This window comes from Sinocyclocheilus anshuiensis, unplaced genomic scaffold (assembly GCF_001515605.1).
Source record: "Sinocyclocheilus anshuiensis isolate Anshui unplaced genomic scaffold, SAMN03320099.WGS_v1.1 scaffold1430, whole genome shotgun sequence".
NCBI lineage: Eukaryota > Metazoa > Chordata > Actinopteri > Cypriniformes > Cyprinidae > Sinocyclocheilus > Sinocyclocheilus anshuiensis.
Genome location: NW_015555721.1, coordinates 734,731 through 760,116, shown reverse-complemented (window position 1 = coordinate 760,116; position 25,386 = coordinate 734,731). Strand labels below are relative to the sequence as shown.

Sequence of the window (25,386 nt, the reverse complement as noted above, 5' to 3'; positions counted from 1 at the left end):
TAGCCACTCATTTTGGTATTTGTGGCTCACAAGCTGTTTGAGACTGAGCGCGGCTTGTGCGATCCACTAATATAGATCAGTGGTGGTGCGTGCACTTTTGGTATAAGCGCGAAACCTACGGGAATGACTATAATGCGCAATACAAGCACGGGCTTGAGAGTGAGGAACGGCCGGCAGATTCGACGAAGGAGTGGCCGGTGGGCTTGCGGCAACCACATGTGACGACCCCGGGCTGGACTAATAAAACACACAGTGTCACACACGGCAGCAACTTTACAGATCTTCTTTATGCACCAAGAGCTTGTAGCACTCCAAAGAGAAAGGAAAAATTGAAATCGCATCATATGACCCCTTTAAAAAGCCATATTTTAGGATGGTCCAGCCGAAGACTTGACGATTTGGTGATTGGCTCTTTTAGTTTGGAGCCAGGACTTATTCTTCTATATTTTGTCACTTTCTCCCATTCATAGTAATATCTGAATGCACCGGGTTGGTATGTCTGTAGTCGTCTTTGGCCATATCTAGAATTTGTATCAGGAACTGCCCATGATGGCAAAAAATATTGTCTAGGCAGGAACCTCAGTAGGTTTTGGGACACAAGCGATGTATCTATGATTTATTGAGCTTAGATGTCTCATTGTAGTCTAGCAGCTCAGATCAAAGGGATATCAAAGCTGATTTGGCCTGCCAAAAGTCACAATCAATTTACCTTCTTTGGATTAGGAGGACACATGTGGATGGTTTCACTGCAGCACTGGGGGATGGTTTCTGGAGGTAAAGGGGGTTTTGGGGAGGGGCGGCTCCTGTTTATGCTTGGATTCCAGGGATTATAGCATATAAAGCAGCTCCCCCTCTCCAGCAATCCCCTGAGTAGATCCAGCTGTAAGGGACAGGACAGTTATTGAAAAACCGCATGCTAAGCCCAGGCTCACTGGGGTGGATGGAGAGACAATGCAGGGGCTGACAAATAGTGGCAGGGTCGAGGGATCATGCCTTAAAACAATAACCAGACAAAAGACAGCAGACCCTGTACTGATGTAGCACTTTTCCTCCCTGTCAGAGAGGGTCCTTCTCACAGCAGGAAGGGCTTTAATGGACACTAATGGAGTGTTTGATTCTCCTTGGGCCCAGAGCTTTTTACATTATCTGTAGACTTCCTCTTACCAGGATTTAATCAAAACATACTACTGTAGGTGATAGACGTCAGTGTTGTCGAATATAAATAAGTCATGATTAGTGATAGGTCAGTATATCAGACAGGTTGATTAATCAGGTGATTTAATACAGTTGTCTGATTACATACTTGGCAGAAAGTTTTTTTCCCTTATGTCAAGTCCTAAAACTACCAACATATTAGTAGATGCTAAAAATTTTGTCATCAAATGTTTACAGTAAATAACACGTATAGTAAAATGTTTGACCCCGTTATACATAAAATTTCACCAATTTTTATGTATGTCTCATTAAAGATCTTCAGTTGCTGTTTTTTTTATAAATTTTTTATTTGTGTTTTATTTAGTGACTTTGCTTTGTTAGTTTTGCTGTTTTGCAGGGTTATTATAGTTAAAAAAAATGTTTTATTTAAATTAAAAAATAAAAGCTAACAGAAATAATAATAATAATCTATGTATTATATTATATTATACTATATTATATTATATAAAAACTAATAAAACGGACAAAACAAAATTACTAAAATGAACTAGTTTTTTTAACTAGAATTAAATTATGAAATAAATAATATTATAAAATAATGGAAAATGGAAATTATTGTATTATAAAAATGGAAAATATAAAAATAAGAAGTGATTCAAAATGTAAAACTATAATGATACTAAAGTAACACTTTTTTTTTTCTTAAAGAAACAAGGTGTCCCATGCATTGCTCACAGAGCTCACAGATAAATTGATTATAACAACAGTGGTTGTGTCGATGAACTTGCAAGACCTTAAAAAAGCTGTACCCTTTGACAAATTTGGCAAAGAGATAATTTTGGACCCTGTTAACAGCCCTATAAGCCGTATATCTTTTTTTTTTTTGAACCATTCTCCGCAGTGACCCATTTCTTGCTTTGTCTCGCCCCCGTTATACCCAATTTAAATTCTGTGTATTTGTTCCAGTGTCAGTTCTCCAACAGAGCCATCTCTGATGAGTGCTGACTCCTCTGAGGATGCATGATAGTGTGTGGTGCCTGTGCCTAAGTTCAGCTCTGCTGTCTCTGTCTGGAACTCCGGCTGCTGGTGTCATGATGTGCTCGGCGAGCTGTGCCGGTGAGCTCTGGGCTCATCTGGTGCTGTCTGGCTGCTCGTGGTGCGCTTCCCAGGCCTGGCTGTGGGGGCGGCTGGCTGGCTGGCTGCTGTAGCAGCGTGATGAAAGTGGGTCATGATGTAGAATTAGGATGGAGATGCAGCAGTCTGAAACAAGGCCAGTAACAGCTTTGGAGTTGTAGTCTGTTTTAGCAATGAATTTGCATCAAAATTTGGCATACTTCCTGCACAGAAAGTGTGACAACTAAAACTTTATGTACTTACACTTGATGTATTAAATTCTTTTTTGGACATGCACCATGATAATACTATAGTATACCATAGTCCCATGGTGCTACCATCTGATCATTTCATAATTGATGAACTTTGCAACATTGACACTGTTATTGAACTAAATTTAATCAACAGTGAGCTAAATTGAGCTGAATAATGACAATATTGTTTTCTGTAGAGCTGCTTTAAAGCTATAATTGATGAAACTGATGAAATTTGCTACACTTACTTTGCTGTCTATTTTTTTCTGTGAAACAGCCTGTATTGTATAAAGTGCTATACAAATACGTTTGACTTCATGATGCAAAGCACTTTTTGTCTTCCACTCTATGTGGAACAGGGAAGATATAATTCCTTCTGAATGAAGGAACATCTGGAGACACATTGCTGTGACCTTCCTGGTTAGCTGTCCACATCTCTGCAGGTTTGACATTTTCCACTCGGATGCGGAGCAGAGCCCAGCCCCCATAGAGGATAAAGATCTGTGAAGATTAGTGATAATCTGTGATCCAGACTCGGCGTCATCATCCAGCTGAATATTAACAACCAGACATGCCACATTTCAGTTCTGTTCAACTGATCTGAGACGTCTATTTCATTTCATTGAAAAAGGAAGCAAGGTGTCTCACAAAATGCTCACAGATGCATTGATTTATAATCTGTGCGTCCATCTACAATACCATCAGGTGATAATCTGTGACCCAGACTCAGCATTATCATACACGTGAATATTAACAATATTCACTGTTAACAATAATATTAACTGTTCAACTGATCTGAGAGGTGTATTTTATTACTTTATTTCATTATTTTTAATCTTTACTTGTAGTCTTATTTTTAAATGTATTTTAATCTTATTTTAAGTTTATTTTATCTTATTTTAATATATTAAAAAGGATGCAAGATGTCTCAAAAATTCCTCACAGATGCTTTAATTTATAATCTGTGCTTCCATTTTTGTGTATTATTTATTCTGCAATGCTGTCAAGTGATAATCTGTGATCCAGACTCCGAATCATCATACATCTGAATATTAACAACTAGACATGCCAACTCTGCTATATTACTTACTTAGGATTTTTATTTTATTTTATTTTATTTATTTTTTTATTTATTTTTATTGAATTTTTTATTTTTCATTGAAACAAATCAGTAACAAGAAACAAACATAATAAATGATTCAGTGAATGAACTTGTTTGTTTGTTTTTCATCTAATATTTTTATTTTATTTTATTTTATATTTTATTTTATTTTATTTTATTTTATTTTATTGAGCAAGGAAACAAAGTGTCTCTCAAATTGCTGACTGATTCATCGATTTATAATCTGTATGTCTATTTTTGTGTAGTATTATTAATTCTGCAGTGCTGTCAAGGGCTCCCTGTGAGCTGCATGCATGTAGTTCCATGAGAGACTCAGGTTGCTGCTGTTGTTGTTTTGTTTGTTTAAAGCAGCACTATGTAACTTTTGGCGCTCTAGCGGTTAATAAACAGAACTGCATCACGCAGGTATGTGTTACTCCGCAGCGGTGACGACCCGACCAGGCTACAATAGTCCAAATATAAGTACTTATTATAAGTGTACCGTAGTGATTCAGAATAAGACAAAAACGCGGTTTGGAAGATGAATTCATGATGTACTCGCTCATTATATACATTTTGAGCACAGAAAAAGTTACATAGTGCTGCTTTAAGATATTCTGGAGGAAATTGTAATAAATGGCTGGAGTTTGTATAACCAGAACTAAACTGGGGAATTTGGAAGTCAGATTATTGCCGTCTACTTCCTGAAGTTCCTGTACAGCTGTGAGACTCAAGGAGCTGTATTTAAGCACTGCTTTGTGCTCTGCTGCTTGGTTTTATTAATAACAAACACAACTGATTTTCATATTAGAAATGTTTTCAGTATACAGTGTGTGTGTTTATATGCATGTGCTTGGAGAATGAGTTCATAAGGTCCAGGGCTGCAGGGTTTTCTGTAAATCACCCCCTGCTGCGCCCCTGGCCCTCTTATCCTCCTGTCTGTGGCACACTGAGGGCTGGGGGTTAGAGATAAGCATCTGTTTTCCCCACACAGTTATAATAACCACAGTGAACTTTGTTTTGCCTTTGTCCTGCCAGTGGAGTATTTTGGCGGTTGTCACAGGACTGCCTGGGTTTGTGGTGACGGCAGAATGTCATTAGGACTAGCTGTTGTGTTACCTCAGGATTTCCAGCTTCATCTGTGTGCTCTAAGCTGTGGTGAGGTGCATTGTGGGTCATACTGGTTGTTATGGTGATTTGGCAGGCCGGTTGTGCTCTGTGTTACAGTGTTGGACCTGCTCCCCTCTCATTAGGAAACTTGTGATTCGGCTTAGCGAGTCCTGGAGTGTCGGGACGGGAAATCCAAGCCCCCCTCCCGTCTCCTCTCGCGTTCATTCCTCTCTTTTGTCGTGAACTGCTCTCCCCTACTCTCTGTATAATTACTATACCGTATAACAGAGCAGAGCTTGTGACCTCTGCAGTAGTTTCTTACCGATCGGACACAAAATCATTTTTGCACTTATTTTGGGCAGAGATCTGTGGATTGTTTTTTTTTTTGTTAAACGGGGCTTTCGTGCACTCTTATTTTCAGCTGTAAGCATGGTCAAATTAGCCAAAATAAATATATACTTTTCCATTCAAAGGTTTGCGGTCTGTAAGATTAAAAAAAAATGTTTCTCATTTTATTTTTAAAAATCTTTTTTTCACCAAGTCTGCATTTATTTGATGTAAAAACATTAAAATTGTGAAATATTATTACAATTTAAAACAAATGTTTTCTATTTGAGTACATTTTGAAGTGTAATCTATTATGTGCTGATTTGCAATGTTGATTCATGTTGAAAAGAGTTGCTTAATATTTTTGTGGAAACTAATACTTTTTTTTTTCATTGGAAATACATTCAGCATTTTTTGATGACTAGAAAATTCCCAAATACAGCATTTGAAATAGAAATATTTTATAAAATTAAAAGTGTCTGTGCTGTCACTTTTGATCAATGTAATGCAAAATAATTTTATTCCAAGCTGTGCTGAAAATCCTTTACCCAATTTGGTGTTCCTGGTCAAAAATGACTGGCCTTTAAATATAGCTTATAAATCTCTCATTATAATATAAAAAGCATTATTTGTGGATAATTTTGGCAATGTTTACTCAAAAACTGAGCATAAGCTCAGATCAGTGAGTCCTACGATTAATCAGTTCCAAAAAGAAACAAAGCCTGTCCTATTCGAAAGAGAACAATCTTCTAAAAAGATTTAATCAAATATTTGTAGTAATAATGTAGCATAACAAAAAAAAAAATCAAAAAGTTGTTATACCCTGTGTAAGCCAGAAAGTCAGAAAGTTTTATTCCAGTGCGATAACATTAACATTTTCAGAAAATCCTCTCCATGTCAAAATGACCGGAACACAACATGAGGGTTAAAAAAAATCATACTGACCCCAAATGTTTTTGTTTTTTTTTATTGTAGACAAGATATTTAATTTTTACTCTTTTTGTCTTTCTTCCCATCTGTACTCTCTTTGCTTAATGCTTCCATATTAAGAAAAGCTTATGGGCATTTGTTACACGTTGTTTGATGTATATTCGATCACACTGTTGCTAATTTATGCATTTACTGTAAAAATGATCTCTGACACTTTTATTGCCACTAAATGCAACATTTATGTTTTCATCCCGTTTCGCTTTGCACCAGAACATCTGTTCTTAAAGTGGCACAGAGATTGGTTGAAACCCTCCCACTGTGGCTTATCCTCACGAACACGGGCCCCTGGCTGAGCCAGTCACTGGAAGCTGAGGTATAAATGCTTTCTGACAGAGCTGCTCCTCCCTCGGCTCTCTGCAGAGGTCAGCACTTCAGTTCACGCTCGGAAAGACACCGCCGTTCAAGTATGTCACTGTACTGAACAGGATAAACGCATTACTGGCTGCTTGCAAAGGATGAAAGCTGCATGTATTGCGTGTAAGGGGGCAGACGCTGGTTGGGACAGATTAGCATTAGCCATGTGTGGTAGAGAGGCGGGCCGCATAAGGGAATGTGTCCCTCTGACCTATTTGACTGTTTGAAAGTTAATGATTATAGCAGGCTGAGTATGGCCAATACGGAAGGCAGTGAAGACAGTCAGGTGAGGACATTCATGTTCACAAAACAGCTATGAATAACACGACTGGAAACATGTGGAAGGCTGCATGTGTTCTATTGATTTTTGTTCTATTGTCTTTTGTTTTTGTCTTAAAAAAACATGAAAAGAACCCCTCTGAAAATGTCTGGCATTGCTCCAGCTGATAGTGAATGATTGTCTTTGGCCATGTTTGTCTTAGTCATAAACCAAAAGGAAATCTGTTAGTTTTGTCCTTGAAAAATGTCCTTTCTTTACTGTGAAAACTCAACCCTCTGGCTGATTTTGACTATGGAAGGAGTGTTTACCCTCATATCGATTCAAATGTCCCCTCCAGAACCACTATAGTGACCTTGTGTTCCCATTGTGTTGCTGTGTTAGTGAGTGTCACACAGTCTGGGTTATATTTTTATCCAAAATCAAGATTACATTTAGCTTTTTGTAGCCTATAGCCTAATGAAAATTCACATTAAAATGAAGCTTTGGGACATTAAAATTTATTATTTTTACTGTAATGCAAAAACTTTACTGTATTTTTATTAAATTCCGTATAAATTATTTATACTTTTGCATTATTATTATTTAAAAAAAATATGACCCAAACTATTTTCATGCAGTTCACCTGAACATTAGATGTAAATTGCTATTGACTACACTAACACTCTCGGTTTGGGCTGCAGGTAGTAAACGTCCCATGGTTGAAGTGCAGAAAGTAGTTAATGGCTTAACCCTCTTATCGCAGCTAAGGTGCTCTCCATGACTCAATGATATTGTGGTTGGGTTGTTTTTAATGGGCTCGGGGTGTGAGCTGCCTCACTGTAATGGACTGAGATCATCTGTGTCCTCTGTAGGATATCGTTTCTGTTACAGCGTCTGGGATGATGTTGTTGGATAAGAAAATGGGTTTGTGAGTAGTGGTGAAACAATACCAAAACATCAGTAGTCGATACCAATAACAGTGTCACAATTCTTGATGCAAATGAGCTACCACTGGAAAACAGATATGCAAATGAGCACACTTCTTTAATGTGTGTTAATGTAACCTTACCTTGCCAAATGGCCATTTTGACCAAGATACAGACACGCAGATGATCTTCTTTGAGCATGTGCATGAATTCACAATGTATGCTAGTTTAAAATAATTTTAAATTTTGACAATTACAATTGAATTTTAACAACAGTTTGGTACCAAAATACCATTTTGTTGTGAGTATTCTTTGCACACACTCATTGGTATCCGATGTGCTCAGAAACCCCAGCACACACACACACACACACAAACACATACTGTCTGCAACACAAATGTGGAATCATGCTGGGGGTTTGGAATTGCAGTCCCCATTGAGCTGTTCTGCAGCACTGCCCTGTATCCTGGAGTCTGTCACACATGAGTCATACTGCAATATATCATTGAGAGAGGGAGAGAAGAGGAGGGAGGGAAACAATACTGCTGCAACACTTAAAAAGAGAAAAGAAACAGCAGGAAGTCAGTATTGAATAATATTAATTCATGTCTTGCTGCTTGATTGCACAGTGCTTCAAAGATGCACTACGCAGCAGAACAATGCATATGCATGTAAGTCATGGCACATTATTTTTCCTTTGCTCTGAGTCTTTTACTCTGTATACTGTATCTCTCTTGCAGTGTCACGCACACTTATGCAGAAAACCAAACATTCTTCTTCAATAAAGAATCTTCAGTCCTGTGGCATTAGAAAGGCCTTGCTTTCTGATGCTGTTCTGAATGTTACTAGACGGTGTTATTACATTAGGCACATTAGGTCAGTGTTCGAAATGACAACTGGGTTTTCTCTATGCTCAGACAGTCCTGTTTGTTTTCCTCTGATTGGTACAGAGTGCCCACTTGGAGTTGATGGATGCCTTAATGGCAGTGGGTGCCATGGAGACGGTGAGCACAGCCTTGGCGAGAGGCGGATCGGAGCTGTTTGGTACAGATGCAACCTGGGACAGAGTCCTGCTTTGCTGGGTGAACACGGTGAGTCTTCTAATGAACTTAAGCAACACAGTTTCTTGGAGCTCAAATAACTCTTATAAACTCTCATAACCCATAAATCTAACTAAAAAGAATCATTTACAATGTTTAAAAGAGTAGTAAAAATGTAGCTATAACAGTTTACTTCATCATTTACTCACTCACTTGTTCCAAACCTGTATGATTTTGTATGATGCTTAACATAATCTGGAATATTCCAAGTACTTTTATGATGGGTAACATTATCTATGAATAACTTAAAATTTCAGTCTGTTTCTCGCATAAAGCTATCACATTGCTTCAGAAAACTTGGAACATAGTCAGGGCTCGCAAAATTTCAAAATTAATTTAAGTAGCCCGAATAAAATTTAAAAAAAGACATCGGCTGAACTTCACTGCGGACAAATCAGCATGATTAAAAACTTCAGTGATCGCCTTTTTTCTTCAAATAACAAGTCAAGAGAGTAGGGGTGCAACGGATCAAAAAACCCACGGCTCGGATCATATTGCATTATCATATCAGATTTTGAGTAACAGATCGGATAATTTTGCAGATGAGCAAAAAAAAATATGGTTATTTATTATTTAAATAACAGAATACTTCTTTGATACCACAGCAAAAACTAGTAGCATATAGGGATGTAACAATTCACTCAACTCACGATACGATGCGATACGATTTACAATACTGATTTCACAATACAATTTTCTCAATTTTTCTTTTTAACAAAATGAGATTTAAGACAAATTATAAATGAAAAGGTGTCCTTTTATTATTTCTCCAACAAAATGCTGCACATTTTTTTGTGAAATTGAAATATGTCAAATAATATAACTAACTTGAAATTTTTAAACAAATCCCAAATCAAATAATTAAATAATACAAATAAAATAAATCTCTTCATATAAACAAACTAAGGCTTTGGCTGTGCTTTTTCCATTTAAAATCAGAGGCAACCACTGCATTTTAATCACGATCCAAACAAAGATGCTAAATACATGTTATTTAGATTGCAGTTAGATTGTATAATTTAGAAATTTGAAGCAAAAACAGAATGATCTGACTTTAGATTTGTGAATGAGACGCAAATGTCACTCTGACAGCAGGTGGCGCTTATGGAACAGCAGGTATTTATAGACTGCTGCCCCTTTAAGACTGAATGCACGGACCCAATATAATGATGCACTTGAGATTTCTTTCTCCACTGTTTACGTTAACTTAAGACATAATCAACTGTGTTTACGAGAATACTTGCCGAGGCAGTTATTTTGAGATAATTTTGTGTGTATGTGTTCATTCAGATGCAAGGATACGCGAAAGAGGAATCAATTCTGTGTACGCACATTGTCTGAAACGCGGCTCTCTGTGTGCGCTTTGAATGAGTGCGCGCAGCTCCGAATGCACGTGAATGGTTTAAAACGCTTGAATATTTACATCAGCAAGACTTAGAAACACGTGCAAACGATCAACTATGATCCGTTTTACCCTTACAAGCTAGTGAACAATGCAAATCAAGGAAGAAATTTTATATCACTGTTCAATATAGCCCGTCGGGCAGGGCGGTGATACATTTTGGTAGCCCGAATGGAAAACACAATAGCCCCGGGACATCGGGCTAGCGATTTGGCGAGCCCTGATAGTCATATGTGCTACTTTTATTATGCTTTTATAGTGCGTTTTGTCTTTTTTGGAGCTTGAGAGTTCTGTCCCAATCCCACTTTAAATGGGAAAGCACCTTGAATGCTCAATGTGTTCTATGGAGAAAAGAAAATCAAGCAAGTTTGGAACATGAAGATTAAATTATTAGACTAAATTTTAATTCTTGGGTGAACTATACCATACACTTCCCTGTTTACATGTACTAACTAACCTCTAATATATAATATTACTGGCCCTAAAATAGAACCCTGTGGAACACCTTCACAAAAGATGCTCTGGGTGTGTGCTTCAACAAATAAAGTCATGTAGACTACTACAACAAAATGTTTACTTTGATGTCATTGTCATAAGGTGTTTTTGTTTTTCTTTTGTGTAGCTGAATCAAAAACTGAAGGAACAAACAGAAGGTACACAAAATGACGCATCTCAGCCTAGTACTGAACCAGAGCCTGTTCAACCTTCGGTAAGAAACACTCATAAACAAACAAACATACAGACTTGCTCACAAAAAGCTCAAAGGGCACATGTGTACGATAACTTGACCCCTACACCTCTACACAAACAGTCACTCATTTTCCTTAGCAACACTATATTTTTCCTCAAGGTCTACTTTGCTGTCTAAATACCTATCCTCTTCCTCACTTCCCCTCCTACCTCTCTCCTCTCATATTCCTTCACTTCTTTCTGACAGTGTCCCACCCGCTGGTACTGGAAACTTGTTCCTGTAAGTCTTTCTCTTGTCCTCCATTCCACCTTCTTTCCTCCATTTTCCTGTCCTAAACCCACATAAATCTGTCCTCTTTCGCCCCCTGTTGGCAGTCCAGCTTACATAGATGGAATTTGATTCCTTTGACCCTGTTTGGGCAATTAATCTAAATCATGTCTCAATTTTAGAGTCCTCCACCTCATATCATGGACATTTATGCATCTATTAGATTAAATATTAAGTCTAATAATATTGTCAATGACTTGCAGTATACCTGTAGAATTGTGTGGAGTTTATAGTAATAGAAACTAAAAAGTAAAGATGCAGCTTTTTGTTGATAGCCTGTGTATCTTATCATGGCACATATGTATGCTCAACATTGCACTGCTGTTTTTGAGAGATGTAGTTATAGTTTCATTGCATCAAGTCCTTGTTCCGGCACTGTAGATTCTACATTTAAAACTATATTCTACATGACTTAGATTTAGATATATCCTCTGGGTGAACCAAAATTGGAGTCAAAGACAGTATTGTTTAGTATCGCAGTGTTCTGAGAACACTCCTTCCATTAGAGGAGTAGTGTCAGTTGTCTCAACACCCTACATCATCATTTGCATTACAAAAAATAAGCCAGAAATAAACATGGCATGTAAATTAAACCATAGTCTATGGTGGTTAAGTGAATAATATAGTGTGTCTGTGTTATAAGTGCACTTATCTCCTAGTGCATGTTGTGTGTATCAAGTGGAAAAGGTCTCTACTGATGTATCAGGTGTTGGCTGTTCACACAGCTGCCTCTGTTCATTGCTCTGAACTGTTGAAGACTAAGTCTCTTGAGTGTTTGCTGTCCCACTTCCCGTTAACAATGTCCTTGCTGTTCCTCAACTTATGTCTCATTTGCTTTTACTGCATTTTGTCTTCATGCACTGCTTGCATGGATTCTTTTTGTTTTTGTGGCTGTTTTTTTTCCCTCTCTTGGACATTTATTGCCATCTGGTTGTCTTTTGTATGCATTTTTCATTTGGTGTTTGTTTCTTTGATATGAATATGTTTCCATCTCTATTTTTGCATTTGCACAAAATTCCCTGTCAATGAAAAATGAACAGTTTCACAATAACAATATCGAGTAACAAGCAACATAGCACTTAATCCAATATTGCAGTTCAACACACTATTTTTCTTGTTCAGATCCGGTACAGGAAGGACAGGATGCAGTCTAAGCTCAAACCCTACTTTCCTGTGGTGAATGAAGTGAAGGATCTCTCAAACGGATGTGCTATTGCTGCAGTTATTCACCATTACTGTCCTGGTCTACTGAGATTAGAGGGTATGGTCACATTTAAAATCTGAATCTGTAGCATATAGGGGTGTATTTCGTAGATGTGTAAGACACTGATTTCATTTTTTTGTCCTATTAGATGTATGTATGAAGGACTCCATGTCTGTGGCTGACAGCCTGTACAACCTACAGCTGATTCGGGAGTTCTGTGACAGCTGTTTGAAGAGCTGCTGCCCTCTAGCGTTGGAGGATATGCTCTACAGCCCAGCAGAATTAAAGGTATATAGAAACCTAAATTAAAACATGAAGAGGAGAGGGAGTCTGTATAGTGTAGTACAGTTAGTAAAACAAGGTCAGATTATGTACTGTGTTGGTTATGTTAAAATATGCTTCTAAGTATGCAGTAGGCCAGTGCACAAAAAATGGGGCCATAGGCTTGCACAATGTAGCATTTTTTTTCATTGCTATGGCGAATTAGACACCTTAAGATTAGTCTTTACACCGTTCAGTAACAATAAGTGCTGAAGAAACATCAACTGTGGATTCACTTCACATGGTTATAATGGGATGATTTTTAATAATACAGTACAATGGGACATACTATGGTATTTTATATGTAGTGCGTTTTTCTCTTTCTAGACAAACATACTGAACTTTCTGGCAGAGCTCTTGTATTGGTTTGAGGTCTCAAAGCCAGAGTTTGTTCAGCCCCTGCAGGACTCTGAGCTGACTGGTAAGTGCATGTCTTGATGAATGAATAGTTTATTTTCCTGTAGATTTGTAAATTTGTATGTTCCTTTTTAGATTTCTTCAGTGACAGTCTGTTAAAAAGGGATGTGTAAGATGAAGTACTTTTTTTATTCTTGTAGAAACATCTGGAAGGACCAGCAATGGCAACAGCAGGTCCAGCAACAGGTACAACTGAATTTTTGGCATTTGGTTGTATAAAAGCCATATATATAATTTGAAATCATAAAATGTCAGAGTTGCTGCCAAGAACGCACAAAATTATACCAAAGCAAATTTTCATTTTTTTTTTTTAAATGATCACTTAAATGAGCCTTTATAAAATCAAGGCCGAAGCTTACCGTGATTTACTTGTCTTTTATGTGCCAGTGGTTCTCCATCTATCTTCAAAAAGCCTTTCCTGCCCATCTCTTCCCCTGTGACTGCAGCAACAGGTGAGGAAAATGTGCTGTTACTCTGTCCTGAGTCATCATTTGCCATTATTTGTTTGTTCCATTCTTTGTAATGTATGTAAACACTGTGTTTATTCTTGTTCGCATAAAGGAACAATCACATGGTCTGTGTTTGCATGTTGTATGTGTCATCCAGTCATGTGTGTGTTTGTGTTGTCTCTATGATCAGGATCTCTGACTCAGTCTACCTCAATGTCTCATGTAGAGGCAGCAGGAAGAACGTGGACTAAGAAACCACTTAGGTAAGGTACTTCACTGTTTTATGCATTTTTCTTTTCTTATTAATACTTTTTGGGGAATTCATCTTTTTTTTCTCGATGGCTCTTCAGCCGTCCCCTGTCCTCTGCTGTGTCCTTTAGTATTCCTTTTGGACTGGACAGTGATGTGGATATTGTGATGGGGAACCCTGTAATAACTCGGTCTGTCAGTTCGGACAATCTTAACCCTGCTGATCAATCCATGACACATGTCCCATACACACCCCCAGAGGACCTCAGCCACTTGCTTAGTAAAGCTCCTGGGCCTAATGGCCCTCAAAGAGCTTCTTGGGCCACTCGAACTCATCCGATGCTGGCTGAAGAGAACGGCATTGATGATAGTGTAACAGGAGAGCTACCAACCATTGAAGAGGCACTGCAGATCATCCACAACGAAGAGAAGATGGAGCCTCGCCTTCACCCGGACGGGGCACCTGATGGTTTCTACCTGCATTCACCAGATGATTCAGCAACTGCTAGACTTAATGGCAGCCCAGTGACTCTCAGCTCTTCAGCCCCATCCCGCTCAGGAATGCTCTACCACCGATCCTCAGGAGTCCCGCCAGAGCACAGCCGCACCAGACACCCCTCAGAGGGATCCAGAGATGACGACTCCGTATTAAGAGATGGAAGTGTGGATTCAGATGCCTCTGAAGATCTTCCAAAAACTCACTCCACCCCTGCCACACCCGCCTCGGGCCCTCGCATAACACAACCGCGTGGTGAAGAGACACCGGATAGCGGTGTTAGGATGACCAATTTTGCAGAACGGAAAAAGAAACTTGTTCCAGAACAAGTACAGCCCAATGAACCACAGGTCTCACAGATGACTACATGGGCCAAGAAATCAGAGGAGAGTCCCAGTAAGAGTCCTGCTCTCAGCACTGAAATGTCAGAGCTGGGGGCGAGGCTTGAGGAGAAGCGGAAGGCTATTGAGGCTCAGAAGAAGCGTATAGAGGCCATCTTTGCCAAACACCGGCAACGGCTGGGAAAAACTGCCTTCCTGCAGTTAAAGAAGGAGCAGGAGGATGGGGATGGCGAGGAAGGACGTCAAGGGGAGGTTGGTACCTCCTCTGTGGAAGATGACCTCTGCCGTTTGGCGCTAGAGGAGAAACTGGCACGCTTGGAGAGCGAGGAGCAGCAAGAGGAGGAACAGTTGAAAAAGGGCCCCTCAGTAGAAGAAGAGGGGAATATCAAGCCCTCTGTCCAACAGGACAATCCAGTAGAGAAAGAAAAAGCTGGAGTAGGAGTTCCTGGAGGAAAAGGCACGGCCCCTCTGGGAGATTACAACAATGCTGTGTCTAAACTAAGTGCTGCTCTCAATTCTCTCCAAAGCGATATGCAGCGCCTCTCGGAGCAGCAGAACCAGCTGATGAAGAAGAAGGAAGCTCCTAACAATCAGGCTTGGGTCATATCACCCAGCTCCAAACCCTCAATAACTGCACCTTCTCGTTTGTCAAGGGAGTCCACTCGTGACCTGCCCTCTGCCTCCTCTTCTCCTTCCCCATCTCGCAAGATTGCAAGTCACACCGCTCCCCCCAAATCACCTGCATCCCACCGTAGGGCACAGTCTGCACCTCCAAAGAGCCCCAAACTGCATCACCACCCTCGGCCTGCAGAGCTCAAGACTCCTGTTTCCACAAGAGTTATAACTCCCCCTCAAAGTGTGGACAACCTTCCTCATTTGCGAAGAGTGTCCCCGTGGCAATACAGGGATCAGAACTCATCCTCTTTCAGCATAGGTACCTCCAGTCAGAGTGAGTCCCGCTCAGCTTCGTCCCTGGCTAGACCAGAGGACAACTTCTCAGACACCGGCTCCAGTGAGGAACATACAATCTTCAGTATGGAACTGGATAGCGGATCTTCACAGGTTCTGCCCCGAAAGGAGCGCCAGGGTGGTGGCAGCAGCTCAGGAGCTCCTTCTGAGTGCTCGTTTGAGAGTGACATTCCTGCAGCTGCTTTCAATGGCAAGCGCAACAGCCTTATCGAGATCTCACTGTCATCTCTCAAAGCATTAGAGGGTGAAGAAGCCGATCAGAGCCAGGATATCTTCTCAGATTCAATGAGCGACCAAATGGAGCCAGAAACTAGGGGTGGACTTGGATTCTTCTTTAAGGTTAGGGGAGAATCACATGCTAAACTTGGAGACATTTAGCCTTAAAGGTGTAGCCTTTATTTAACTGTCTGAAACTCTCTAGCAGGATGAAGCTCGACCTGAGGATGAGATGGAGAGGAGAAGAGCTGCATTACTTGAGAAACAACAAAAGAGAGCAGAGGAGATGAAGAGGCGAAGACAGGAACAAGAAAGAGAGAGGGAGGCAAGGTAAGGCTTACCAACAAAGCTGTGAAAAGTGACTGCTATGAATAAGTATGAATGATGGCACAAATCTTTAGACATATTGAGAGATAATGTGTAATTTCACTTTATTAGCAGTTAGCCTTTCATTGAAGGAGGGGTCTGAGCCAAATGTGGAATAAGTGCCAAAACAGTGCTGAAACAAGTCCCTTAAAGGGATAGTTCATCCTCTGCGTCACCCTGGTGCCATTTTGGAGAGTATCCACTGAACATAAACCGCGTATGCTGTTCTGTGTCAGCCGCACCACACGGATACGTTGTTTTTGTTCAAATCAAAGAGTAAACAATGTAGAAAGCGTATTGTGCGTGGTGCAGCTGACACAGAACAGCATACGCTGTTTACGTTCAGTGGATACTCTCCAAAATGGCACCAGGGTGATGCGGAGGAGACGAATTGTTGAATAAAGTTGTTATTTTTGTTTTCTTTGCGTACAAAAAGTATTCTCGTAGCTTCGTAAAATTACAGTTGAACCCCTGATGTCACATGGATCCTTGCTACGTTTCTGGACCTTGATCGTGGTAATTACATTGCTGTCTATGGGAGGGTCAGAGAGCTCTCAGAATTCATCTAAAATATCTTAATTTGTGTTCCGAAGATGAACGAAGGTCTTACGGGTTTATAACGACATAAGTGTGAGTAATTAATGACAGAATTTTCATTTTTGGGTGAACTAACCCTTTAAGTCCTTTATTATCACTAAGTGTTTTCATACAAGGGTTTTGTTGAAACTGAAAGCCGAAAATCATCATCAGACTTGGTTGTGGGGTCTTTTTAACCTGCCACTATCTAGCAACCACCCACTTCTTGCAACTGCATCGTAGCACATGGAAAACCACTCAGAACACCTTGGCAACTGCTTAGAAATTTCCTGGCCACTAACTGTGGGTGGTTGCAAGTTTTTTTTTTTATATGCCATCTAATTCACTTCAACTTGTGTTAATACCTATTACCTTTTGGACATTGTGAGCTTTATCAGTGCTGTCTATAAATGTTACAGTAGGTCATCTTCAGTGGATGAGCCTCGCAGAGGAGAGGAGAGACCCCGAACTCCTTCTACCCCTCCGCCTCCACGCACCCCTCCACCAGAGGGCACTCCTCAGCGGCGTGGAGACTTCACCCGCCAGGAATATGAACGGCGACATCAGCTAAAAATAATGGAGGATCTAGATAAAGTTCTCCGCCAGAAACCCACTACAGTAAGAGGCGTCAAGAAGCAGAGGCCCAAAACAGTGTTCAGAGATGACTCCGACCTCTCTCGCAGCCCTGCCAAAGGGTTTATGGGTAAGTCATTGATCATCCAGAAGCTTATTTTCTTTCCATTGATAATCACAGTTAGAAAGCTATACGTGATTTGTCAACTCTTTTCTCTCTCAGGTTCTAGACTAAATAAAGTTTACTCCCATTCAACAATGAATCTGTCCTCCATGGCCAATGACAATGGAACGCTAACTGTCAGAAAATCTCCAAGGTAAATCTAATCTGTATTTGTTTGTCTGATAAAACATCTGCTCTTTATTGTGACCTCATCTCTAAATATTTATTCCTTCCCACAGTCGTTCTCATTCACCATCCAGACTGCTATCTCCAGGCCGTCTTGCTGCACAGAATGGGGACTGGGAAAATACATCTACTATTTCATCCCCAGCTTCCATACCAGAATACACTGGTAAACTATAAAAATTACATGATTTGCAGTTTAGTTAGTGGTGCTTGCTAAGGCATTTGCTCAAACTGGGGTTAATTATTTAAACAACCTCAGGTATTACATTTGGTGAACTACTCGTTGGACACACTTTTGAGATGGACATCGAACAACCTAGTAACCATCTAGCAATGTCTTAGCATTCTGGTTTGCGAATTTTGCATGGGCAAATACCATTTGCAGAAAATCAAGGCTTAGACGGTGTTTCAGTATTGCCACGCCCCTTGCTCCGTCTTTCGACAAAAGCTTTTTGGCGAATCCGGCAGGCACTGTCCTCCGTCTTGTTGTGGAAGCTGTCCTCAGTAAAATGCGCAGCACACAATAGCAAATTGGTGTTATAATGCTTAGGAACAGAGTTAAAAAATAAATTGCAACCACTGTTTCCTGACATCATCCGCTTTTTTTCATGGAGGTGAAAAAAACAGCGTTTCAGGCGGTTGCGCACCAGACGAGAAGCGCAGCGTCGCGTCGCGCCACATATTTAAAATTCAAATACATTATTTTCTATGAGTGTAGGCACACCGGCGGTGCCGTTCGGCATCTGTCCGCGGCGCCCAGTTACGTCATGTTGTACTTGTAAGAATTGTTCAAGACATGCCGAAAATTTGACGCTACAGCACAGCAGCTCTTCTTCTTCGTTTTCTCTGATGCACTAACTCTGCAGCAGCACTTCTTCTTCGTCGTCTCGTCTGATGCACTCACTCAACCAAGCGTTCTAACCACAACCTCGCCCCTCCCCACCCCCCAACCATTCGAATTTCTGTAGGCGTGAATTATTCTTAATGATATTCTAAGGGGCCACTTTGTGATATCACAAAGCCCGGAAAACAAACGCTGTAGTCCAAACGAGCCGTTCGTTGTAGTTCTTGAAAAGGGATTTTTTAAAAACGAAATATCTCCCTTTGGAGTGGACTTTGAGATTTGTAACTTTCTAGATCTTTTTTATGCCCAAACATACATACTACACACTGACTAAAATTAAAAAAGTGAAAAAGCATAATAGGACCCCTTTAAGATGGTTTACATTTGGTTATGTGATCAAAAACTTTGACTTTTAAACAATGACATGCATTTTTGCACTTCCGTTTCAGGACCGAAACTCTACAAGGAGCCAAGCTTCAAGTCCAATAAGTTCATTATCAATAATGCCATCTCTCGCTGTTGTTTGGCAGGCAAGGTCAACGAACCACAGAAAAACAAGATTGTAGAGGTGAGTGACCTGTCAGTCAGCCTATCTAGTACACTCCGGGCTCTCATGACTCAACACATATTTGCATGGGGCATTTGAATGCATGATGTAATGGTCTGTTCCGTTCATTTGTATTTCTTTCTTGTCTGTGAAAGGAAATGGAGAAGAGCTCTGCGAACCATTTCCTCATCCTGTTCCGGGATGCCAGCTGTCAGTTCCGGGCGGTTTACACCATGAACCCCGAGACGGAGGAGATGGTTAGGCTCACAGGTATTGGGCCACGTGTTATCAGTCCCACTATGGTGGAGTCGATCTACAAGTACAGCTCTGACCGCAAGCAGTTCACGGTCATCCCATCCAAGACCATGTCCATGAGCGTGGATGCCTTCACCATTCCCAACCATCTATGGGAGCGCAAGCGCCCGGGAACCCCAAAGAAGCTTGGGACCCCAAAATAAAGCCTGCTGGAAATGCCAACTATGCCTGAGCTGGCCACGTCACCCTGGGTTTCTGTCCTCACTCCGGCAGAGTAGTGGGGCACAGTGGAGTGCATGCCTGGAGAAGGAGTGTGATAACTAAAAAGAGGCCCTAATACAGAAAATCCTAAAAGAAAGTGCCCTCAGAAGTTCATGGCGGGTGACTGTGCAAAACCTCTCTGTGTAACTACAGGTCAAGTTACAAAGATCTATTCAGAAATCCCTATTGCCATTTTCTTAAGGTAACTCAAGTGAACACAAGTCATATTTCCAAGAAAAGGGCCTGATTGGTTTTCTAAGATTGTACAAAATGTATCCTTGGCATTTTAGATGCAACTTTCCAGTCTCGTCTTTCAAGTAAAATGAATGTCCTCCAGAAAAAGATCCTTAGAAATGTTACTATCTTCCAGCTCCTTCCCTCCTTTGCTCACTGAACTGGATCCATTGACATGTAAAGGATGCCCCAGATGAAATCGGATCTTTGCTCTTTGATGAATGTAGGACACAAACCAACACAGGCCTTCTTATCGTCTTGTTTATCGTCATCAGCTTCTCAGTCTTAAGGGACTGAATGTAGAACTGAATTACAAGGGGGCGCAGCCACTCTCCTTTGTCACGTCATGCGAAAAAGTCCAATGCTGCTGTCCATTTCGAGTCTGTCTTGCTCTCTGATCAAACCGCCCTATCGCTTGGCCTTCCTAAAGTCAGTCGTAGACATCTGGATGTTTACTTTCTTAATGCTTCGGACCTAATCTAACTGGATCACTCAAGGTTTTGGACCTCAGGAGAGCATGTTAAAGACTGATATTTTCCTTCGCATTTGCTTTAATTAAGAATGAATGAAAAAGTGAAAAGATGCCAGACCATGCAGTTGATTTCCATTAATGATACTCCAAAAATGAAGGATGTCTTTTTACTCTGTTTAGCTGTAACTGGAAAAATAATGTAAGAAAAAAATCAAGGCTGATTTAATATACTGTATATTTGAATGCTGTTTATTGTGGATTCTTTCATTTTTGACAATGATTTGTATATTGTGGCGATTTGTAAGCCATGAATAAGCTACCCTGCTGCTTCACTACTAGAGCTGGATGTGCTGGTGTGAATGAGTGTGTGAGAGGGACCGGGGACAGAATGAAGACAGATGGTGAGAAACAATAAAGACAAATCTGATATTAACCCTCACTTATGTACCCAGAGCTGAATGAACAAGTAGTCCTGTTTGGTGTAATGCATACTTACACCCCGACATGCAGCAGCACATAGTGATATACCAATAGTGAACACCAACCGAAAGTGATATAAAACAAATGCTAAAAGGAAGTGATAAAAGGCAGATGAGCAGCCCTGGTGTCTGCAGCCTTAAATGGTTATGTTGTTTCTATTACTATGATCTGAATAGTCTCCAAACTGTCTAACTTGGCCTTATTCGTTTCTTGGATGGCTTGAAGTTGTCTTTTTGTATAAAAGGGGCATTTAGTCTGTTTCTCTTTATCAAAGCACTAAAACAACTGATTAAGTCAGGCCACCCTTTCCTGTCTTCGGAGAATCAGATGAAGTACTTCACAGATTTGCTGTAAAGATGTACATATTTTTGTAAAGAGCCAAAAAAAAAAATCATTTTTGAAATGATTGGATGATACGTTTCTGTGTCAAATGAATGGGAGATGTGTATTTGTGTGTAGGTTGCATGTGTTTGTCTGTTGGGTGAAACATGATGGTGTAATGTAACTGGATTCTGTGCAATTCTGTAGAATGTTAGGTCACCTAAGGTGTATTTATTGGGTAAGGATGAGCTAGAGTTTTCTGTTTAGTTTCCGATTTTATTATTTATGTACTGGCAAATGTGGTGATTCACTCGTTCATTTCAGAAAGCACATTAATGTTTTGTATTTTTCTTTCACTGTTTCCATGTTCATGTTGGTAGATTGTTTTCTCCCAAATTCTTTGATTATGGATCAATCCCATGTGACAGGATTAGAAAAATAAAATCATTTTTAAATAATCCCAGTTATTTCTCGTCACTGATTTTACTTGAGTTCTACAAGTTACATACATTATATCAGCTTTTGTTGCCATTTTGTAAACATTTTAGTTTTTACTTTTAAATTTAGAATTTTTACATGTCCATGTTTTTCATTGTGTTCATATTATTCTACCCCCAAATAAAATGTCAAAATAAACAAAAAACCATATAATAATTCTTCAGCAGAGTCTTTTTACTAGAAGTAATTAGTTGTAACGAAGTCATTCTGGTTTTTATTTGTCATGAAAAATTCATTTCTATTAGGGAATTTTTTTTTTTTTTAAGTGAAATATGACCTGGACATGTTCTTGATGGGCTTCATAATCTTCAACCTTCTGTAGCTGCATTCTAGACATGATATCAGACCATAGAAATCTACGTATACAGACACTTTAACTGGAAACTCAAACTGATACAAACACAAAGTGTGATGAGCTTCTGTGACATAGAGAGGTTAGACAGTTATTTCTTATACGAATGGCAGTGTTTGAACACTTGTATTTTTGACTGGATGTGATCCATTACTGTAAGGATATATGTATGTGCTTTACATCTCATATACTCACAATACCCAAAACTACTTTTTGTTCCTATTGTTTGTATGTCCTGTTGTTAACTAGTACGTAGTGCCAGCCAACAATGACAACTAGATTTGTTCAGAGCTCAAAATTATTAGACACCAAATATATGAAAGCATTTCCAATAACAAGCTTTATTTTGATTGTCTCATGTGTGCTTAGCATGAAGCATTTCAGTCAGCAATGAGTTGCAAGGCAGATCTCCCAGCAGGTGGCGCTGATACAGGTATTCCTCCACCTGTAGGCTGATGCTGCGCACCTCTGGCAGACGGAGCAGCAGCTGTCCAAACTTGTCAGAGTGACCTGGGTGGGTTTGCATAGTGTGGTCCATCAAAGCCCTGTTTACACGCTCTTGAGTTTGTTCTACCTGCCTTCGATCCTGTACTGATTTAACATCTGCAAAACACATGGCCCTTACAACTCTGGTCCAACAGGACATGTTCAGATTAAAAGAAAAAAGAAACCCACCTGGATTGAAGAGAACCAAATATTTGAGACACACAAACTCCTCTCTGTCTAGTTGTAGTGACCTAAGCTTGGAGACAAGGTCCTGGGCTCTGGACACCAAACTACTGAGAGTTGCTCCAGCCTGACTGAGGATGGTCGATACCTCAATCTGGTACAATAAAGGCAAGTCAAAGAAAATGCAAAGACTCCTAAACAGTCATTAAACTGTAACTATGGTAAAGTGCAGCGTTGCCCAGCCCTGTTCCTGGAGGCACACCAATGGTACAAATTTTCCAACTCTTTCATACCAGCTGATTCAGCTCAACAGCATATTAGTAGAGACTGAAATAGATGGGCCAGATAAGGGAGACATCCAAAATGTGACCTGTTGATGTGCCTCCAGGAACGGAGTAGGGAAATGCTGGTTTAGTGATAGAGGTGTTCTTACCTGCTGTCCAGTAATAAGACAGATGCTGCCCTCTCTCCCATAAGCCACCTGCCTGCATAAGTGATCCAGGACAAGAAGCTCACTCCAGCAGCTCTGCAGTAACACCATTTGATCCTCCACCTGTAAGAGATCAGGTACTCTAGTTATGCAGCATTGGACAACTTAGACCAGGGGTTCTCAACTCTGGCCCTCAAGGTCCACTTTTCTGCAGAGTTTAGCTCCAATCTTCATCAAACTCGCTTGCCTGTAACTTTCTAGTAATCCCAAAGACCCTGATTAGCTTGCTTAGGTGCATTTGAGTAGGGTTGGAGCTAAACTGTGCAGGAAAGTGGACCTTGAGTGCCAGAGTTAAGAACCCCTGACTTTTGGTCCTTGAAAAGCAGAGATGGGCAGCTTCGGTCCTGGAGGGCCACTGTCCTGCAGAGTTTAGCTCCAACCCTAATCCTGAACAAGCCCTAAACCCAAGCCTGAACAAGCTAATCAATGTCTTTAAGAAAGCTACAGGCAGATGAGTTTTTTTTTTTTTTCAGAGTTGGAGCTAAACTCTGCAGGACAGTGGTCCTTCAGGACCGAAGTTGTCAATCCTTGTTGAAAAATGTACAAATGTTAACCCCATCCTTGCTCATAATACAAGCATGTATGTTGTTCTGGACCCTAGGCCTAAGCATGGGATGCTGGTGTCTCCACCAGGCTTCTAAAACAGCGAGATTCCTTGTTCAACCAGGAAGACAATACTACTCGGCAGCTTTCACCAGCAAGTTTTGCTAGTTGACAGTATGGCCATGGTGCTCCACTACGTAGACCAGCACTAACCATCTTAAACCAGGTTGGTACAGTAACCAAGATTTTGTCAAGTAGGACAAGTCTCTGGATCAACATTCCAAACAATGAATCAAATTTTAGGCATATGCAAAGCGGTAGAGTTAGGGTTAGTGTTAGAGACATACACCATTCTTAGCAACCAACAATTTTCTTGTGATTTTACAGGGGTTATGGTTTGGTTAGTTTTGGGCAGGGGTGTCCAAACTCAGTCCTGGAGGGCTGCTGTCCTACAGAGTTTAGCTCCAAACCCAACTAAACACACCTGAACCAGCTAATCAAGGTCTTACAAGGCATACTAGAAACTTCCAGGCAGGTGTGTTGAGGAAAGGTGGAGCTAACCTCTGCAGGACAGTGGCCCTCCAGGAGTTCGGATACCCCTGTTTTTTGGGTTAGGGGTAGGGTTTGTTTCTTTGGGAAGCAATGATGTTGTATGACCAACAAAATATGGTGATCCAGAAACTGCATGGATAAATCATGGTGACCAGCTCAGAGCAGCAGACACATTCATACTGGTCTTTTCAGCAGTGATACTGAAGATTACACTAACACATAACACAATGTATCCAATGTATATGCGATCATGTGCAAACTCTTCTACCTTAAGCTCCTTAAACAGTGTGCTGTTTCTTGCCCACTCCACCAGTCCAAACAAAGTCTGGTCAGCCATTTTGCACATGATGCTGAAGGTGTTGAGGCGGTCATGTTTTCCTCGGCAGGCCTGTTCTCTTTGGAGGCTTGCTAACACCCGCGTGCAAAGCTGCTTCTCATCTGGCTCAGCTTGTAGGAGCTCATTTAGGAAGCATGAACTAGGGGTTGGGGTTGAACTGGGTGTCAAGTTCTGTGCTGGAGTTGGGGTGGAACTTGGAGTTGAGGTTGGCGTGAGTGTAGGTGCAGGTGTGGAAAGAACCGTAGGAGAGATTGGAGCAGGGGGTGTCACAGAAGCAGGGCTGTAGCTAAAGGGGAGCTCTCTTTTCTCGGGAGGGTATCCGTGAAAGCCTGGATAGCACAGTGTGTGGAAAGGTAGGGATGGATCAGACAGAGTCCGGTCTCTGGGCATGGTGCAGTCCAACAGCATGGGAAACTGAGACTGGCTCATACTGGAATGAAAGGGCTGAGGTGGAGGGTAATGGTCAGAGCCAAGAGAAGCAGGGGAGGGGTTGAGAACGTGAAAATCGTGAGGCACAGCAGGTACCAGTGCTTGTGGTCCCTCAATTTTTACCCTGTAGGGGGCAGTATTCGTCTGGTGATAGGTCCCTCTTTGCTGTTTCAGTTGCCTGTCCCGTCGGTACAGAGGTCCAAACTTGTTTCGCCCACCCCTCATTCTGTCCGCACGTACAGCTGTGACAAGTAATTTTACAATTAACTAAATCACACACTGTGATGTTCAAAAGAGCATGATAAATCCTCACAGTTCTAAATGATTGTTTCTCAAACCAGTTCCTGGAGGCACACCAAAATTAAAAATTTTCAAACTCTTCCTAATCAAACACGCCTTCAGTTCATCACATCTTTAGTAGAGACTCCAAGACCAGGAGTGGGTGGGTACGGTAAGGTAGACATCC

At 40.7% G+C, this 25,386-nt stretch overlaps 2 protein-coding genes across 2 annotated transcripts in view; one reads left to right on the top strand and one right to left on the bottom strand.

The window, feature by feature from the left end:
- LOC107672468 (calmodulin-regulated spectrin-associated protein 3-like) overlaps window positions 1–21,508 on the top strand; it is a 43,312-nt gene extending 21,804 nt beyond the window's left edge. Inside the window, exons 3-17 of the mRNA XM_016465665.1 lie at window positions 8,541–8,681; window positions 10,715–10,801; window positions 12,233–12,371; window positions 12,463–12,602; window positions 12,963–13,056; window positions 13,193–13,238; window positions 13,440–13,504; window positions 13,692–13,764; window positions 13,852–15,895; window positions 15,978–16,102; window positions 17,134–17,417; window positions 17,511–17,604; window positions 17,690–17,802; window positions 18,930–19,048; window positions 19,183–21,508. Coding sequence (XP_016321151.1) covers window positions 8,541–8,681; window positions 10,715–10,801; window positions 12,233–12,371; window positions 12,463–12,602; window positions 12,963–13,056; window positions 13,193–13,238; window positions 13,440–13,504; window positions 13,692–13,764; window positions 13,852–15,895; window positions 15,978–16,102; window positions 17,134–17,417; window positions 17,511–17,604; window positions 17,690–17,802; window positions 18,930–19,048; window positions 19,183–19,485 — 3,867 coding nt within the window. The 3' untranslated portion in view covers window positions 19,486–21,508. The remainder of the gene's footprint in view (window positions 1–8,540; window positions 8,682–10,714; window positions 10,802–12,232; window positions 12,372–12,462; window positions 12,603–12,962; window positions 13,057–13,192; window positions 13,239–13,439; window positions 13,505–13,691; window positions 13,765–13,851; window positions 15,896–15,977; window positions 16,103–17,133; window positions 17,418–17,510; window positions 17,605–17,689; window positions 17,803–18,929; window positions 19,049–19,182) is intronic.
- Window positions 21,509–22,230: 722 nt separating this feature from the next.
- Window positions 22,231–25,386, bottom strand: part of LOC107672469 (nuclear receptor subfamily 5 group A member 2-like) — a 4,968-nt gene continuing 1,812 nt past the window's right edge. The window contains exons 4-7 of the mRNA XM_016465666.1: window positions 24,423–25,162; window positions 23,003–23,122; window positions 22,576–22,723; window positions 22,231–22,503 (exon numbers count right to left, since the gene is read on the bottom strand). Coding sequence (XP_016321152.1) covers window positions 22,256–22,503; window positions 22,576–22,723; window positions 23,003–23,122; window positions 24,423–25,162 — 1,256 coding nt within the window. The 3' untranslated portion in view covers window positions 22,231–22,255. The remainder of the gene's footprint in view (window positions 22,504–22,575; window positions 22,724–23,002; window positions 23,123–24,422; window positions 25,163–25,386) is intronic.